Source organism: Microtus ochrogaster, chromosome 24 (genome assembly GCF_000317375.1).
Source record: "Microtus ochrogaster isolate Prairie Vole_2 chromosome 24, MicOch1.0, whole genome shotgun sequence".
Lineage (NCBI taxonomy): Eukaryota > Metazoa > Chordata > Mammalia > Rodentia > Cricetidae > Microtus > Microtus ochrogaster.
In genome coordinates this window covers 18,095,063-18,114,864 of record NC_022024.1, presented here as the reverse complement: position 1 = coordinate 18,114,864, position 19,802 = coordinate 18,095,063, and the positions used below count along the sequence as shown (strand labels likewise).

Here is a 19,802-nt window from a genome sequence, read left to right as displayed (position 1 = left end):
AGAAGAAGAAGAAGAAGAAGAAGAAGAAGAAGAAGAAGAAGAAGAAGAAGAAGAAGAAGAAGAAACAATTACCAAAGATGCTCTTATGAATAATTAATGTCTAGTCAAAACCTTGAAGTCTTTATAAAAAAATTAATAACACACCCCCAAACAGTCTCTGGCACAGCCAGGATGCAATGAGATATAGTTGACAATGGCAATTTGCTGTCTCTTAGTTTATTACATGAACATGTGTGAAAACTCAGTGGAATTAATTTATCTGCTGAGTTTATACGTTAACCATGTAGGATCAAAGTTTAGGTGTCCTCGCTTTTTGAAATGGAAAAAAAAATAGGACAAGCAAACAACTGTTTGCATACAGCACCAAGTAGTTAAAACAAGTGTTAGGTGTAAAATGGTCAAGAGTGATATCTGGGAAACCTCCCAGTGCCTTGAAGACAATGAAGCAAGACTAAATAAGGGTAGGCATTACATTATGTTTGTGAATGACCTGAAAACCGAATCCCTTTCTTTACCTATAGAACAGACAGACAGACAGACAGACAGACAGACACACACACACACACACACACACACATATTTGTCTTCTCTTTAACTCCCATAAGGTTACTGTATGGATCAAAACTCAAAGGAACTTCTAGACTACAGGTTCAAGAAAAAGAAAATATGACATGAAAACATCGCTCTTTATACTTTATGGTCAAGATGTAATAGCACATTTAGCTTATGTGCCTTTGGCATCTCTGAATGGTCTAGGGTTGGTAAATTTACAAGAGAATCACACCACCTCAGGAAAACACAGAGAAGAAGAACCATCTTCCCTTTCCAAAACAATAGAAAGTGAAAATAATATCATAACTCCCAACTCCCATAAGTATCATTGCAATTAGAGAACATATTTATAACTAATCCAAACATGTAGTATGCTATAGCTGTGTAGATTTTGCTTCCAATAGATTGTTTTTCCTTTGTCTTCAAAAAATTTTCAGTATGGAAACCATCTAGACAATGTAATAATATAACTATTTCCAAGGACATGGATACGTACGACTGAAAAAATCATTCTGGTGGTTAAGATTTTAGCGTCTAGCATGGGCAAACGCCATAATGGAAAGAGGGACTAAGATCAATTAAATTAGCTACAAATTTTGAGTCTTTAATAAAGGGTAACTCTTTAGACTCCTCTCCCCGAGATGTTCTGATTTGCAGAGAGGGCATGGTTTGGTCTAAGAAAGATGCTAAGGAAAGGGTTCTAGCAAAGGACCACACAATCAGTGAGTCCTTCATTCATCTTTGAACACACTCATGGTCCTGAAAACACAAGGACGAAAGAGGCAGAAAGCCTTCTACAGCAGCTCACCTGTTTTATTTCAATGAAATTATCATTTTATGTAGAAGCAAAGTTTTATTTTTATTATCAAATTAAGTAAAAGAAACCTCTATTCCACTGCAAGCGTTGTTTCCAGCTATGTTGCTATCACTCTGTTTACCCCTCTGTGTTATCCAAGAGCAGAAAAGTTTCTCAAGTTACTGTAAGGTCGCAAAGCAGAGCAACAGAAACAGCAAACCTCTTCATACCTTTCTTTCACACCCTTTTATGGAGCTGCTGTGTAGCAAAGACCTTAAACAGCATTGTCTAATATAGCTCACAGAAGAAAGCAGTCATTTTTCAAATTAATTTAAATTTTAATGTATAACTCATAACTAAACTTTTTATTTAACCAGACAATAAGTCTTCTAGTTGAAAAATAAATGAATTGTCCTTTCTTCTTCGTGAAAGCTTAGTAGGAACACATCGAAAATATCAATATCATAGAAAAATACACGTCTACTATAACTATTAGCATGTGAGCCCAATTAATAAATAAATTTTATGTATTTTTACTATATTCCCTTTTACACATATTTATCCACAAAACTAAAAATTACATCATGACACTAATGCTGACGATTGTAATTCAAATGAAGATTAAGACGTACATTCGTTTTACCGACCATAAAAAATTTAGTTGATGAAGGAAGTGGAGCAGACAGTCCTGTTTTCTCTTTAAAAAGACACTTATCTGGTATCCCACATGCTCTTATGGAGAAACCAGAGAAGCACGGATTAGGTTGATCCCTTTAATATCGATACAAAATTAAAGAAAACCAAGCACACAGGGCAATTATTCACAGTGCAGAATCAATTCTGAAGGTGTTAGCCACAGAGAATGAGTCGTTCTCAACACAACACATTTGGAAGGTTTATGAAAAATGAGAAGTAGAACAGAAACAAAACTAATACACATCAATTCTGGTAAATTTCAAATTTTTAGATGGAAAGCTCTTTTCTCCTACTAGAAGAAATGAAATAGGGCAATGATATTGAAGCAAAGGAAATACATGAAAGTAACCTTTCTCCATAATTTAATTCAGCTAGATTAAACTTCTATTCAAAGACTATGAGGAAACACTAAAACTAAAATCTAAAGAGATTCATGAAAAAAAACACGAAGTGATGGGATTCTGTTGTTTTCCAACAATTATGTGATATTTGGGACATTGGGCAGTATTAAATTACAATTCCCTCCTCTGTCATCTCTCTTCATGCCTAAGTAGATATGTGCTCAGTAAAATAGTGAGGGATGTGCGCATAAAAACATTAGGGAAATATCCTGGAGAGCTACTATAGAAGTAGCATCCTTTCTCTGATAACCAAATAAACTATGGATCTTAAGTGACTTGGTGTTAATGAACTCGGTCGCCCTGTGGTAGCACACACCATTCTCTATAAGAAGTCAACTCAGCATTTGCCTATGAATTTCTGGATGCTAGTCAGAATCCTATTTAGGAGAAGTAAGCTAGTTCTAATTATTCTAATTAAAGCAGAAAATTGAGTACTTTAAGATATGGGGCAGTGAATAAATAATGCTTATTAAAATACAGCAAACCTTGTCATAACGATAAATGGTACAGAATAAGATTCGGATCTTAATTTTCTTGACTGTAGCTAGTGCAGTGAGGTATTAGGCCACCTCATGTAGCTTCAGAATTCTTTTATGGCACAATTTCATTATTGCGAGGAGGATTAACTAACGTCAGTAACTGAAAACTTTTTACAGTTGCTAAAGCCCACGAAAACTTCCTGAAGCTGAATGGTCATGGATCCCCACAAAGGAAGGCAGGCTTGGACAGGTAAGATCCACGCCTTTCCAGCCTTCGTAGGTTTTGCTGTAGCCAGTGGAGAACCCCCTAAGTGTCTCCAGGATGCAGTCTCTATGATAGGAAACTACTGGAGATGGTAAGATGAAATTCAGGACCAACGGCTTTTCATATTGAACAAAAGAGTCGTCCGTTCAAGATAATTCAGTGTGAAAAACAGTCCATGTGAAAATTCTGAATGAGGGTCCTCAGGATTCTGTGCATTTTGTGAAGAAAACACGTACAAATAGAGGGAATGAAATTTTAAGTGACATCAAATTCAGGCAAGGTAGCCTTGTCTATGGCAACGTATTATCTTGGCCAAATAATTCCTTATCTTGGTCAAATGCTGGAGATCAAGATTAATGATAAAAAGTAATGATTTTGTTGGGTTTTAAAATTTGTCTTGCTTTGATTATTTCCATTTTGAAGATTGATCCTAAGTTCCTAACACTTGCAAAATATGAACGCTACCACTGAGCACGAGCAGGTAAACAGGATCACCCAGGTTTGACCCTGGACACAAAAGGTAAAAAAAAAAAAAAAAAAGACCACAGTCCACACCAGAAAGCTGTTCCCTGATTATCTTAACACATGCCCCTTGGCATAGAGGTATGCAATACACACACGTTTGTTTAATGTTTAATGAAAGGAAAAAATCAGTGGGTTAAATAAATTTGAGAAAAATCTCCACTGTGTTTCTCTTGACTTTCTGAGAGATGCTGAAGAGTCCTGTTTGGATTGAATTAGAGAAAACTTTAGGAAAACCATACAAAGCGAAGGCTCTTTGGATGGGGCAAAACCTTAAAGTCTCAACATCAACAAATGAAACCTTTTTCCTCATGACTATACATTCCCATTTTAATCTTCATATTCACCTATACAAATGTATAACATACACATAGATTTTAATCTTAAGTCAATAAATACTATATTCTTCTACATTATTCAACAAGCAGATCATATTAAGGTTATTTTTTTTTCTTTAAAAAGAGACAGATGATTAGAATTTCCTGACACTTGCTGCCCTCTAATGGTCTAATCCATGAGCAAGAACGGTGAAGACATGCCCAGTTCAATTGTGTAGGCAGGTGAGTGCGTGTGTGTGCGTGTGTGTGTGTGTGTGTGTGTGTGTGTGTGTGTTGCCAGTTACTGTATGTTAGCTGCTACACAAACTGCAAATTTTTAAGTGTTAATTTATTCTTTTTTTTAACTTATTTATTTATTAAAGATCTCCGTCTCTTCCCCGCCACCGCCTCCCATTTCCCTCCTTATGGTTCACCTTAACTTGCTCAATGGCTTCATTTCTGCTTAGATACAATTATTGGTATGAAGGCAATTGTGGTTCAGAATAAAATAACACTGATTGGGGAAGGGGGAGGGAAGTGTTAATTTATTCTGAACCACAATTGCCTTCATACCAATAATTGTATCTAAGCAGAAATGAAGCCATTGAGCAAGTTAAGGTGAACCATAAAATTGGTTCTTTATAACAATATAAAAATAATACTAGAACAATGGATTTCACCCAATATATTGATGCTTAATAAGCACATATACGATAATTTCTCAAGATACGTTATTTTCATAATTTCTGTAAACTGAAAACTTTGTATTTTGTTCCCACTAGTTCAGAAAACCCTTTGATTATCAAAATACATTGTTCTGGGTGATAGGAATATAGTGATGCCTTCGGAAATGGCTTTTGTGAGAAAACACATTCCATGTCTGCCTAATACTGCCATTAAGCAATATTAAAAGAGTGAGATTAATTTATGACTTCTGGTGTTTGTAAAAAGCCGTTTTGACTCCTTGTCACCTTCAGTGCACACAGCCTTCTCCAGTCCTTGCTGCTGGGTCTTTTTTTCTCTACGAAGCATGCTGAAGTTTTAGTATTCTAGAGAACACAGACTCACAACAAGGTAGGCAGCAATTTAACAAGGAAAATTATGGGATTTAAGTAGACATAAACCAAATTCCTTCTAAAATTGTTTTACCAGTTCAATAAAAGTCACAAGCACTTGAAAAATGATCGCATTAACTCTGCATGAGAGAAAGTTCTTACCGTCTGGAGGGGTAAATACTGAAAGATTTGACTTGGGTCCCACCCCTGCACTGGTTTCTGCAGCAACATAGACATCATACATTGTAAATGGTGTCAGGTGCGTAAATGCAAATCTGAGGTCTTTCGTGCTATTATCCAAAATCCGCCCTGCACAAAGCAGACCAGACCAATGGGTTATTTTTATAAATATGTAATCATTTCATATAATGTGTAAAAGCAAGGACAATAACCAGACTACTAAACTAAAATCTTATTATTATGAGTGAATATATTTTAAATATTTGGTTTAGTTCTATGCAAATTTGAACAGTAGAAACAACATAAGATTTTCCAGTTCTTAACATAATTTTCTTATGTTAAAGAGTTCTGTTGAGTTTCTATTTTCCTTTTTAATATACTTAAATGGAAAACAGCGGCTAGAAACATAGTTCATTTAGGATACTGTTTGCCTAACACACTCAAAGCTCTGGGTTAGGTCCCCAGCATATAATGATGGTGAGCATGATGGTGTGTGATTTAACTCAAGATCTCAGAGCTTGGAGGAGAAACAGGAGGGTCAAAGAGCACTATTGCCCTGCCTCTTTATAGGAAGTCCACAGTTCTCAAACCCATGTCAACATGATATCCATTAGCTTGGGCCATTCACTTTCATTCTGCTCATGGTGTATAACTCTACACTACCATTTCAGTGTGTACTGATTTTATTATCCTGAGAGATAAGCATTAAATTATAAAGCCTTCTTAAGTAATTTTCTGATCATACATACCATCAGTACCTACCAAAGATGTATTATCTCATTTTCATGCAATTATCTCCTGCCATATTATTCTACCTGAACTCCACTTATTCATTAAATTAATGAGGAAACATTAATTTCACTAAACCTCCCATTCAAGAATCTGACATTGGCTTCATTTGGACCCTCATCCCTGATGCCCACTCCACTCAATATCATTGTCATTAACAATTGCCTCATATAAAACTTTAGTGCTCTTCCGTTGCTCTTGCTGAAGGAGGGAGAAAAAAGCACAAACCCATTCCAACTTCCATGACGTGGACCTTGACCGTGTTCCAAATAATTCCTAAAATGGTGCCTTGCATTTTCTCAACTTCCATAAGCAAATGATTTTGCCTTCTCAATGATTGTTTTATGGTTTCTCTTCAGACCTCCAAAACCTCCTGTCTCCTCTTCAGTCTCAGATAGAGGTCTTGTTCCAATTACATTGAAATATTTAAAACAATAAGAAAATGTCTGCACAATCCCACCAACAACCCCTTTCCTCCCACCATATTCTGCCTTACTACAAACCAATGGTTCTCAACCTGTGGGTCAACATCACCTTTGGCAAGTATTTTTAATCTCCAAAAATATTTACATTATGATTCATAACAGTAGCAAAAGTGCAATTAGAAAGTAGCAAAGAAACTAATTGTCATCACAACTTGAGGAACCCTTTTAAAAGATTGCAGTAATGATGTGGGAGTGATTTCTTATTGATAAAGAAACTGCCTAGGCCCCTTGATAGGCCAACCCTTAGGTGGGTGGAGTAAACAGAACAAAATGCTGGGAGAAAGAAGCTGAATCAGAGAGTCCCCATGATTCTCCCACTCCAGGCAGACACAGGTTAAGATCATTCCTGGTAAGCCAGCTCGTGGGCTACACAGATTATAAGAAATGGGCTAGTCCAGGTGCGAGAGTTAGCCAAGAAAAGGCTAGATATAATGGGCCAAGTGGTGTTTAAAAGAATACAGTTTCCGTGTAATTATTTCGGGTAAAGCTGACCATGTGGGCGGCTGGGTGCTGGGGACGCAGCCCCGCTGCTCTTATTTCAACACAGTATTAGGAATGCTACGATCCACTTCTATAGACAAGCCATATTTTTATCTTAGTTCAATCCCTGTATTTAAGGATTTCTTACCTCTACCATCAGAAACACCTTAATTCTCAGCTCTCAGCTCTCTTATGTCAATTTTCCTTTTGTTTCTCATTTTTAGCAACCCAACAATATTTAGTCCCAATAAAACTAAATTTGTCAACTCCGCTTATTCTCATGCCTAGTTCCTCCTCCTTTGAATTTTTCAACATTTAAACTTCTGATTAAAAGAATGTATATGCCATTCAAGAGCTGAAAAAATACCAAATAGAAAAGATGTGTGTGAGTAGGTACCTATGGACTCTGGGGTGGGGGGGGGCACACATACATTCATGTGAGCACACTGGGAGCAATTATAGGAAATGAGCTTTCTTTTACTTTCATAAGCTTCATGTATTAGATTTTCAGAAGTTACTTAGAAATAAGTCCACTCACCCATTGCCTACCACAGACATTGCACAAGGAAAGAATTTGCAATTTTAAGGCTTTTTTTTTAGTGCTTCAAATAAACAGCAGTGTGAGAGCTTATGTTATTTGATCACTGCCAGAGTTAAACTTTCACAGAAACGACGAGATCACATATTCCGTAAAAATTAATGTTTAATTTACTGCCTGTAGTATATCTGAATTCCTCTAGTTCCTCTGACAAGATAACACTCAAGTCCCACTTGTTTAAAGGTGGAGAATTTGTTGCCATTTAAAACCACCAATATCACTTTGAAAACCTTTTCACAGCGGATTTAGGGTCACAATAACACTGCACAGAATACAGGAATTCCCTGTAGAATATCCAGAGAGCTCTGGTGATTAGAACTGAATGCCTGTTATACATGGAAACCTGATTAGTCATAGTCTAAAATTAATGTTCTTTTAAATATAAGTCAAGATCTGGATCAAATTCTTGAAGGTGTAGGTCATGTCTAAAATTTTCCTGAGAGTCCTTCTCTAGTTCTTTCTTCCCTGTGGAGAACATGAATAACACTTTAGCCTCCTTTCATGCATTTGTGGTTTTAAATAGAAGATCTAAAGGACTTGATTTCTCATTAATTTTCAATTATTTACCTCAATTTAGGGTCCTTTCAAGAATTTGTGTTTTTTTTTTAAAAAATAGAAATGATCCATTGTTTTATAGGTTTTATTTTAAAGTGTAAAGGCAAAATGGACTAAGTCGTACCTGTTGGTCCATATAATTCAACTCTGTAGCTAAATTTCCCTGTTACAATAGTCGGTGGGTCCCATGAAATGGAAAAGGCCTTTCCTGTGACATTGCCTGTTATACAGTTTTGTGGTGGTCCTTCAGGCACTGAAATTGACAAAAAGAAAATAAATATACATATATATACATATATATATGTATATATATATTTATTTATTTAAGATAAAGAAATGCCCTGTTAAAAACAAATAGTGCAATACAAAGTATTAAAAGACACACTAAAAGCAAAGTATGTTAAACTTGAAAAAAATTACAAAAGCTTAGAAATGAAGAATTTGAGTAAGACCATGAAATGATTAGATTAATCTCTTCTCACAGTTTTCTAAATAAATATATATGATGATGCAATGTAGTTCATTCTTAAAATTACTGTAAACTAATCCTTCCAATGTCATATCCTCCCAGTATAATCACATGCATATTAGTTATACATAGCCATATATAACATATATAATACGTACATTAATCATTAATATCTCTCTCTGTCTCTGTCTCTCTCTTGCTCACACACACATTCACGCACACACACACACATTCACGCACACACACACACACACACACACACACAAATGCTTCCAACCAATGTGGATATTTGGCTTGAGAAACTCTTTCTCATGGACATACAGATAGAATAGAAAAGTTAAGGAGAAAAAACCCTCAAACATAGGCCCAATGACCTTTATTTTTCACATCAGAATATATCTTTGTTCTAATGAACAACTCTGAGTATTTACTCAAAATTCTTGTCCAATAAATTTCATTTTATATGATTTTCGTGATTCAAATATAGCTATTTAAATAGAGACTATAATAATTTCTAAGTAACAGGTGAAGGAAAATAATAGGACCCAACATACATGTCTTTGAACCAAAAGAAAAAATTGCCTTACCAATAATTTCCGGTATCCTCAAAACTACTAATCATATCTGATGCCTGATGCCATATTACAATATACTTATCAGACATCTATTTGGTGTTAAGATGTGTAATATATATTTTGTGTTAATATCAGGTACATATTAGGTTCATAATATCTACACTATTTGTTATGATACTGTATCAGTAGCCACATAAATACACACATAAATAAATCATACCTATAAATATGACTTTCCAAAATGAATAGTGTTAATGATGTCTAACTTAGCCCCAAAGTCCCAACACAGAGAAGGGCCTAATTACTGCCTCTATTTTTCAATCAAGAAAAATGCTTTGCATAAAGATATGTGCGGTTATATAGTCAACCTCTGTTATAATTTGACACTGAAATGTTGATCAAGATTAGCTCTGCTGCTTCAGATAGTGTCTTGTACATCTGGTAATAATGTATCAGTGGGAAGACTACGGATAACTAAGATGCACTGGAAGAGTAAAGACAATTAGGAAGAATTACAGAGGGCATAGACTGGTAGTTGTCATTAACACTAACTAAAGAATTCCCTCTTTCAAACCTCTTTTCCTTTTAGATGTTGTTTAGCACCGAAGACATTCCCAGTAGATGCCTATTATTTAATATGGGAGAAAGAGTTCCTTAAAGACAGTAAGATTAACAGTAAAAAAAAAAAATCTATTGACAGAATGAAAGATTAATCCTCTATATAACTTCAGGTCATTTTCTTTTTTCTAACAAAATTAAATCGTACCTGATTCTGGTGTCCTAACAATGGTACTGTCAATATACCCTGCTTCCGTTGTAACAGCTGAAACTTCAAAGAGATATGTCGTATATGGTCGCAGGTGCGTCACCACAAAACTAACAGGCTCATTCCACACAGAGCTGATCTTACTCCGGGCCAATGTGCTGGATGGATGTGTAGTGCGAAGAGGAGGTGTAACTTTACCGAGGGTCGGAGGCGGGCTGGTGGTACTCCACAGAAAAGACTCGCTGTTCTCCTAGTGAGTAAAGGAAAGAGCAGGAGGAATAACCACAGGATAAGTCTAGGTAAACATAAGGAGCACCACCCATTTAGTTTTTTCTTTGTACTATAAATATCATTTCTCAATGTGTATGAGAAATTTAACAAATTGAGTTTCAGAAAAAAATTGCTAGATTTTAATTATGGTCACTGCTGTCCATAATATTAGAACAGAATGTATCTATTATATCCATTGTATTATATCCATCTCTAAATCCTCTGTAGAATTTAAAGTAGCATAAAATTAAGGTAAAGAAGCAGCTAAATTATCATTAAGAATTTTTAAATTTCATACTAAGTCAATAGACCAAAAGACCTAAGAAAATTTTAATCTCCGTTCTTAACTATTCCCACCAGTTTTTAAATCATAAGTATTCAAATGATAAAAAAACAATAAAAAAGTTATGCTTTCAGATATTAGTGTTCATACATTGTGTGTATTCAAAGTAGATTGGAATTTGAAACAAAAGATTTTGAAACTTCACTAAACTATTTTTTATGTTTTTTTTTTAATTTATTTATTTATTAAGGATTTCTGCCTCCTCCTCGCCACCGCCTCCCATTTCCCTCCCCCTCCCCCGATCAAGTCCCTCTCCCTCATCAGCTTGAAGAGCAATCAGGGTTCCCTGACCTGTGGGAAGTCCAATGACCGCCCACCTCCATTCAGGTTTAGTAAGTTGAGTATCCAAACTGCCTAGGCTCCCCCAAAGCCAGTACGTGCAGTAGGATCAAAAACCCATTGCCCTTGTTCTTGAGTTCTCAGTAGTCCTCATTGTCTGCTATGTAAGTCCGGTTTTATCCCATGCTTTTTCAGACCCAGGCTAGCTGGCCTTGGTGAATTCCCGAAAGATCATCCCCATTGTCTCAGTGTGTGGGTGTACCCCTCGCGGTCCTGAGTTCCTTGCTCGTGCTCGCCCTCCTTCTGCTCCTGATTTGGACCTTGAGATTTCTGTCCGGTGCTAAACTATTTTTTAAAAAGTAACTATTGCTTGGCTGTTTTTCCATCAGTGGTAACACAATAAAAAAAATACCAAAGATAATTTCGGGAAAAGCATTACTTTAGTATTTCCATAGATTTTTGCATCAATGAAAAATGGCAATATTTTCACAAAGATTTGCCACCAAATTAAACATCCCACCAGTTTAATCTAACTCTGACTGTCTTCCCCTGCAGGTACCTTCTCCTATGACACATGGACTTATGGGCTCTACTCCAGTAGAAACTACACTGTCATACCTCAGTTGGAACACCCACCACACACACACCCTGTCTCCATCTGTCCTTTCTCCACTTCTGGTGTGGGCAGTCCTTCTGTATATGTGTTGCTTTTATTGGTTAATTAATAAAGAATCTGCCTTGGTCTGTGATAGGGCAGAGTAGAGCTAGGTGGGGAAAACTAAACTGGATGCTGGGAGAAAGAAGGAGGAGTGGAGAGATGCCATTTAGCCACCATAGTGGAAAGACGTGAACTGCCAGATGGAACCTTGCCCGTAGGCTATGAGCCTCATGGTAAAATATAAAATAATGGAAATGGATTAATGTAAGAGCTAGCCAACAAGAAACTAAAGCTAATAGGCCAAATAGTGATTTAATTAATATAGTTTCTGAGTAATTATTTCAGGTCTGAGCAGCCGGGAACAACCAAGCAGCCTCTTACAACACACTACTGAACCAAATGCTGTCCCATCAATGAAGTCTTTTAAGATCGGCCTTGTAGATGTTATCTTCCAATCTTTAATGCACACCCCTAAAATAGCGTCAGTGTCACATAACATGACACTTATGGCCTAAGGGTATAATTTTGAAAAATATAAAAACTTGAAGATGTAGGCTTAATAAAAACTTTGATGTGAGAAAACATGCTGCAGGAACACTTACATTACATTCTGGCAATTTCCCAGTCAAAATATCCTCCACTTTGATGGAGACATCCTTCACCACTATGCCGCTTCTGGCATGTTTGACACTGATCTTGAAGCTGGTGATTTTTCCATTTGGTTGCCGAGGTAAATACCAAATCAAGTTTACTGCAGAATAGTTAAGGGCTTCAACTGTAAGATTGACCACTTTACCCGGAGCTGGGGATAGCACAGGGGTAAGAGAAGAGGGGAAACTATTGTAAAACTTAAAATGCTCTTTATGTTTATTAAAAGCATTAACTTTCCACATAATTTGAAACTAAATATGTAATACCTTGATAAAATCATCTTTCTACCTAAATATATATTTATTTTAAATTTTTTACAAAATGTATTTGAGCCACATCTGCATATTTCAGAATTATTGGTCGACCACATCCATTCATTCAATGAAATATTTCAAATACACTTGCAAACTATTCAATCAATAACTCTTTGTGAATATACAAGTATGGACTGAAATTTTACTTCCTTAAATATTTTGAAATTATTTAGGTAATGTAGAAGTAGCCAAAATGCACAAAATTCATATCTAAAAAGTTCATAAATATTTAGTGTCTAATGTCAAGTAGATAGCTATCCAAATAATAGTTGATGATTTTTTTCTTTTGAGTTTTAAATATGCTCAAAAGCAACCTTTCCTCCAAATGCCTTACTATCAATTATTAATTATCTATAACAATAATCGGAATGTTTAGTTTCAGTGACAGCTATATGATATCAGAGTGAAAATAAACTGTGTACATTAGTTTGTATACAAATAAATAATCAAGGTCTTTAAGATTACAGAATAAAACAAAAATTCTTGGGGTAAGACTCTATCTAATAATCATGGTGACTGGGAGTAAGTTGCCGAATGCTAGGGTTTAGGTTTTCACTGTATCAAAAAAATGCCAAAATCTGATTTGTAAAAGAAGGCTGTGTAAATCCTGCAAGAAGTTTAGTCTGAGATTCAAAACAAGTTAGACAAATAGAATGAAGAAATTCTAAGCTGACTGCATTTTAATGACAAAAATAAATTACCAGTTATTGAGAATAATTTCTAAGAGATAAAATAATAAGCAGAAAATTCCTTAAAGAGAATTAATGAAATGGAGTTGAAATTTAAGAAGTTTGTTAAGCATTTAATGTTCAATTTTTAGAGGTATACAAAATACAATAAAACAAAGGAGCAGAGACTGTTAAAGGCATGATATTGTACAACTGTAATATTAAGATTTTTTATGAATATTAATCGTTAAAATTCTCTCATTGTAGTTATATATTATCTGAATATTTTTGAAATATTTATATGTTAATAAAAGATTGCACAGAAACTGAAATATTTCCAACTGGGCCTTAAAAAAATGAACAAATGCAAAGAAGTGGAATTTGTAAGGTAACTGCACCTTTATTAAGATCTGAAACTTTGTTTCCAAAATGTAAATAATAAACATTGATCAAATACCAATCTGCTAAATCTGGCTTAAAAAAAACAACAAAACAAAACAAAAACTTCCCTGAAGGAGGATGTTTATATTAACTTGTTTTAACATTATTTTGCTTCAGTGAAATATTGCTGGTGTACTTTTTTGAGGTTTCATTGTGTTTGAAAATTAATTGTCCTGTAATTGAAGTGTTTTTCTCTAAAGATTCTGCTTCTTGATTGCATGCACCAGCATCCCAATTGTAGATTTTATATGGAGCAAAGTCATACATTGGTGTAGGAAGTCCTTCTGCATATATGTTGCTTTTATTGGTTAATGAATAAAGAAACTGGCTTGGCCTGATAGGGCAGAGCAGACCTCTGCAGGAGGGGAAAACTAAACTGAATACTGGGAGAAAGATGGAGGAGTCAGAGAGAAGCCATGGAGCCGCCAGAGACAGACATGCCTAAATTTTGCTGGTAAACCAGTCATGTGGTGATACACAGATTAATGGAGATGGTTAGTTTAGGATATAAGACTTAAGCTATTGACCAAACAGTATTGTAAATAATATGGGTTCTGTGTGATTAATTTTGGAGTCTGGGTGGCTGGGAAATGAACAAGCAGCCTCCTACAATACATCTTGACCCAACTACAGGTTTACTATAAAGTACCCAAAGTCCCACAAATCAAGACTTGTATACAGGCTGTGTACACAGAATTTCATTTTTCTAAATTACTTTTTAAACATAGAGCTGGAAGTTCTTCCTTTAATATTTAAATCTGAAATAAATTTTACATTTTCTTGAAAAAAGAAAAAAAGAACAACGCTCTTTAGGGGGTTAAGTGCTGAGCTTTTAATGTTAGTAGACAGACTCCAATATCATTCAGCACAATATCATTGGTTAATTTGTATTTTAGAACTACTTTTTTCATAGAAAAAGTTTCTCCTTTTTTAATAATTACACATACCATGTATTCCATAGAATTCAATATATATTAAATCAGTAACTTGATTGCTGAGTGTACTACACATTTTTCCTATACTGACTGTTGTAAATTCTTTATATACCAGGGCCCATGCTAAACTATAATCAGCATTGGGAAATTTTGCACACACACATACACACACACACACGTATACATATACATATGTACATATGTATGTACAGATATATATCATTCATAATTTCAAAAATCATAGAAATTATTGTATAGCCTTATAATCTACCTGGCATATTAATTCACATATTTATTTTCCTTATCCCATTAGAATATAAGATTCATGGAAAATATTTGTTATTGGTGATACTACTGTCTATTTTTCTATTTACTTATTTTGCTTTCTAATTGGATTAGATGGCTAAGGAGAAATGAAAATGGATTGGGCAGCAAAGTTTGCAGTGTGGGCTAAGACCCTGGTTACATCTTAGTAAAGTGCTCACAGGGGTTGCTGGTAGATTTCCACATTACTTGGAAGGAGGAACTGAAGATGACATCAAGATGTCAGGGAGAAAGAAGATGTGTGAACTGTTTGGTTATGGCTGAGCACTACAGAACAATCACCAAAGTCTGTATTATCATGTATAATGTCACAAAATGCTTTTCACTGGAGCTTATAGGAAACGACATATAGAGGCCCACTTGGCAAAAGCCTATTTATTTACATCACTAAATACTAAATATAAGGCCAACCTGGATGGCATAATGACTCCAAGGCTAGCCTAGTCTGCAGAGAAAGAACTTTTCTTAAAATAAATTAATTAAATTAAAATAAAGCTGTTTTTGCCTAACAAGACAATAAATAATTTTTATTCTATTGTTCTTGTAATTTCAAATACTCTGCTCCCAACGTTATAGTAAATGTCTGTTATGATTAGAAAGAACAATTTTGTTTTTTCAGAATGCTCTTACTGCCCCAAATAACTAATAGGAATTGAAAGGACATCCTCAATAATTTTGTACCTTTTGCATCATATTTTCATTGTATTCCATTTTTTAAATGATAAGAACTCATGATTAAATTAATTTAGAATTAATAACTTCATAAAATTACCGCTTTCTGCAGTTTGGAAAAGAAATGGGTCACTAAACACTCCAATGCCAGCACTGTTTTCGGCAGCAACCTGAAACAGATCAAGGGTTTAAGATTCAGATTCTTCCTAAATACACAGATTCTGAAGTGATACAGCGTTCACTTCCCCACAAGGTAAGCTCTAAAGGAATTCTTAACCATATTCCCAAAATAAAAAGCGACATGGGTGGGAAGTGTGGGGTGGGAGAGGGTTCATATATCCAAATGAAGAACTAGTCCGGCCAACATGCTTCCCATGAAAAGAAGTGGATGAGGGAGAAGTCAGAAGGCTTAGCTGTGTTCATAAAAGACATGATGGTAGAACATGAACCCAGTTGAAATATTTTTTCCAAAGCCAATCTTTACCCACTACAAATACATATATGAGACAGACTACCCATATGGAATCAGACATTAAGGCTCACACTGTACAATGGGGCATATGAGTACTCGCAGAAAGGTATCAGCAAAAAATAAATAAATAAATAAGTCAGCTTAATTAACAACATAGAGTACAAAGTCAAAATTTAACAGGGACCCAAACTATTTTTTACTTGCATGATTTAGTGAAATAGACCAGAAAAGACATTGAAAATGGCAGCGAGACTCCTAAGCCATGAGTAGAAGGGGGTAATCTTGTTGTGTAGTTCTTCCGCTTGCCAGATGGGGAACTTTAGGTAATTTGCTTAACTCTTTTAGAGACATATGTTTTTCTCATAGTTAACTGGGCATAATAATTTACCTATGTCACTGGGTCTTTCTGAGACTCACTGAAATAATATACAGAGACCACTTTACAGACTTCTTCCCCATAGGTGTTACTTATACTGAAGATATCAAATGTACCATGCCAAATTCCCTTTGGAATTTATCAGTGGCTAGCATTTATTTGAAGAGAGCAAATGTCACAACAGTGATTTATGAAGTGTGAGATGAAACGTAGACCACTGGCTTCTTAATCAGACTGAAATGAGAGAATTCAGAGAAATCAAGTACAAAGTCATAAAAATAGATCTAAGCAGAACTAGCCTGGGCAAACCATCTCGCCCTCAACAATGATTTCTTACATGCCGTTAAATTTATTATTTACTGATTACACTCGGAAGTGTATGTGGTGTGTGCTCATTAACCTAAATATGCATATGTTTCTCGAAAATACATTTTGCAACTTTCAGATGTCAAAAACCTTTCTTACAGCGTCTTTTCTGTTGTGTTTTATCATCAAGGAAGGCTGCCACAGCTTGTAAGGCCACACACTCAACTCTTACACAGTTTTCTTTTCTGTACTCATTTTTCTTCGCAGCCCCAAGAAGAGAAGCATGTCAGGGCTGGTGAGGTGGCTCAAAAGGTAAGGATTTTTGCCACCAAGCCTGACAACCTGTGTCAGAGCTCAAGGATCCAGAGGTAGAAGGAAAGAATCAACTCTCGCTAATTATCCCTTGACCTCAACACATGGGGTCACTTGTACCATGACATGCACATCCCCTGGAACACACACCCCATACAACACAATAAATAAATAATAAATATTAATGTGTTCAAAAAGAAGACAAGGTGTGTATATTAAGTTAAAAATAGCAAGGAGCCAAGCAGATGCCTCTGTTCTTTACTTTCTCATCCACAAATGCCACAGCGATCCCTAATTGCAAACACTTCTCTTTAATCTATTATAGTACTGCTTTGTGTAAGCTCATATTTATTTAGTATTCAAATCAAACATTAAATCATGAAACTTTAATGTTGCAAAGTATTAGACAATTTTAGAAAGGCAAAAGTGAGTGAGAGCTCAATGAAACTTCTTGAGTGAAACCGAATTGAACTCATTATTTTTAGTAAAACTGTATCTTCAATTGTTTTCAATCCATCATCCAAAAGCACATTCAAGTTCAACAGGGTTAGAAGAAAATACAAACACGAAACGTAAGCCTGATTGAAAAGAACTGTATTTCAGGTTGGGCACGTGAATTGGTGATTGAGCATTTGCCTGACATGCATGGGGCTTGTTCCTTCCTTGCACAGCAAGAAATAAAAATAAAATAATAAACAAATAGAACATAGTATTTTCATTTGGAAACCTAAAGTACTTGATTTAAACTTAATTTGCTTTCCCTAGGAGACATTAAGCTAAAGCTTTTCAAAACGGATTAATATGTAAATATTCATCTAGGTAGAGATGAAGAAAGATTACAATTACCTCAGCAGGTTTTACATTTGCAGTTGGGTGTTGAGCACAGGTAGCCAGCCGGTCACTACCTTTTCAGTGACTCCGTGAATTTGCCCGGCAGATGGACAAGGTGGACAAAAGCTCTTGCACTTGTCTCGTGGTTTTACTATTTAACACTAAGTATCCACTCACGCGATATTTACCTTAACCTCGTATGTTGTTCCAGGGTTAAGGTTAGTGAGCAGAACCTCCAAACTGTCCGGCTTTGCTCTGGCTCGGGTGTATGCCGTCTGCATCCATGGGCACACTTCCTTGTATTTAACAACATAAGATAGGATCCTTCCGTTCGGGTTGGGTGGGGTATTCCAGGAAAGAAGAATCCCAGCAGATCCAACTCTTTCCCCAGCAAGGAAGACTGGAGGCCCTGGTTCTATTATTTTAAATATACATTATTAAATTATCTATTTACACCAAAAAGAGTAAAAAAATATATTTATAAACATAAACTTTTGAAGTTCCCAGAAACCAGTATGAATGTCTTCTCTTTAGAATTTTGCTTTAAAAAGGCTAAGAAATAAATTCTTTGAGGTAATACTACAAACATTCTTTTGTAAAAATGTCGAAAAAGAGTAAAAAAAATATATTTATAAACATAAACTTTTGAAGTTCCCAGAAACCAGTATGAATGTCTTCTCTTTAGAATTTTGCTTTAAAAAGGCTAAGAAATAAATTCTTTGAGGTAATACTACAAACATTCTTTTGTAAAAATGTCGAAAATGGAATGCTACCGAACACTGCATGCTAAATATACTTTTGACGAGTCATTTTTTGAAAGAATTTGTTAATACAAGGTTTACCTGCAAGAATTAAGAAAAGAAAAAACAGTCCTAACAACTGAATAATCTTTTCTTAACCAGAATGGTGAGTTTGTTTTCTTGACTCTAATAATTCAGATATGTCTGTTAACAGTCGTTCTGATACACTTCACAGGCAAATACAATAGAAGACACCTTTTCTCTTTGAAAGTAATTGAAACAAAAGAGCCCAGAGAAGGCAAGTTCTAAACATTTTCTCAACTTCCCATTTGATTTTAATGACTCTGTACTGATCTCGTACGGAAAACGCAAAGGCTGCCCATGTAAGCAGCTCTATCCAACAGAGCTGGGATGAGCAAACACACTGTGGAAAGGAATTGAAAATGTGGACCTACTTGTTACATTTGTTGATGCTGTTCTGCTCACGGGCGAGCTGTATGTCGTAGCCGAAATCGAAGAGAGCGTTATATCATACCCAGTGCCATAAACAGCATTGGAAACATCCACCTAGAATGCAAAGAGTTAAGTAAATACCATATTATTTCTGAAAAGCAAGTTAAGATAATTAATCTACCATCATTTAAATAGATAACACTTTTCTACATAGCTATACTGTTCAAAATTTCAAAAAGAAAGTTCCATATTATTACAAAGTATGAATTTGCTGTATCATGTAACTGTCTACTAAGTAACATAAAACATGTTGAAACTTACAAAATGCCCTGTGTTATCAAAGTGTAAATCAGTATTTCTACAGATGCGAGCTCTTTGTCAGTAAGGCAACAATGACATCCTCAAAACATTTCCAGCCTTTTACTTGGTCCCCCCTTCTAAGAGTACCTATAAAATACCTGTGTCTCTGAAGTTCCAAGAAAAAGGAAAAGAAAAAAGAAAAACAAATCCATCATTATTCCATTTTTTCATGCGGCAGAATCACATTGAGGGCTCTAAAGAGAAATGTTGCCTGCATTAATGATTTAAAGTCAGATCCTCCTGGCGAGTACACAATTAATGAGCCTGGATTACTCAATAGCTCTGCCCTTTCTTTGTTAAACTATTCATGAACTCTTGGATGGATGGCTGTAGGTTCAGTGCAGAGAGAGAGAGAGAGAGAGAGAGAGAGAGAGAGAGAGAGAGAGAGAGAGAGAAGAGACATCACTAAGACAAAAC

The 19,802-nt window shown here is 35.5% G+C and overlaps 1 protein-coding gene across 1 annotated transcript in view; it reads right to left on the bottom strand.

The window, feature by feature from the left end:
- The window catches only part of Ptprq (protein tyrosine phosphatase, receptor type Q), a 175,172-nt gene extending 155,632 nt beyond the window's left edge, over positions 1 to 19,540 (bottom strand). Inside the window, exons 1-8 of the mRNA XM_005358093.3 lie at positions 19,484 to 19,540; positions 19,028 to 19,139; positions 18,021 to 18,247; positions 15,636 to 15,705; positions 12,133 to 12,332; positions 9,981 to 10,230; positions 8,295 to 8,423; positions 5,246 to 5,392 (exon numbers count right to left, since the gene is read on the bottom strand). Of these exons, the coding sequence (XP_005358150.1) occupies positions 5,246 to 5,392; positions 8,295 to 8,423; positions 9,981 to 10,230; positions 12,133 to 12,332; positions 15,636 to 15,705; positions 18,021 to 18,247; positions 19,028 to 19,139; positions 19,484 to 19,540 (1,192 nt within the window). The remainder of the gene's footprint in view (positions 1 to 5,245; positions 5,393 to 8,294; positions 8,424 to 9,980; positions 10,231 to 12,132; positions 12,333 to 15,635; positions 15,706 to 18,020; positions 18,248 to 19,027; positions 19,140 to 19,483) is intronic.
- Between the last annotated feature and the right edge of the window lie 262 nt (positions 19,541 to 19,802).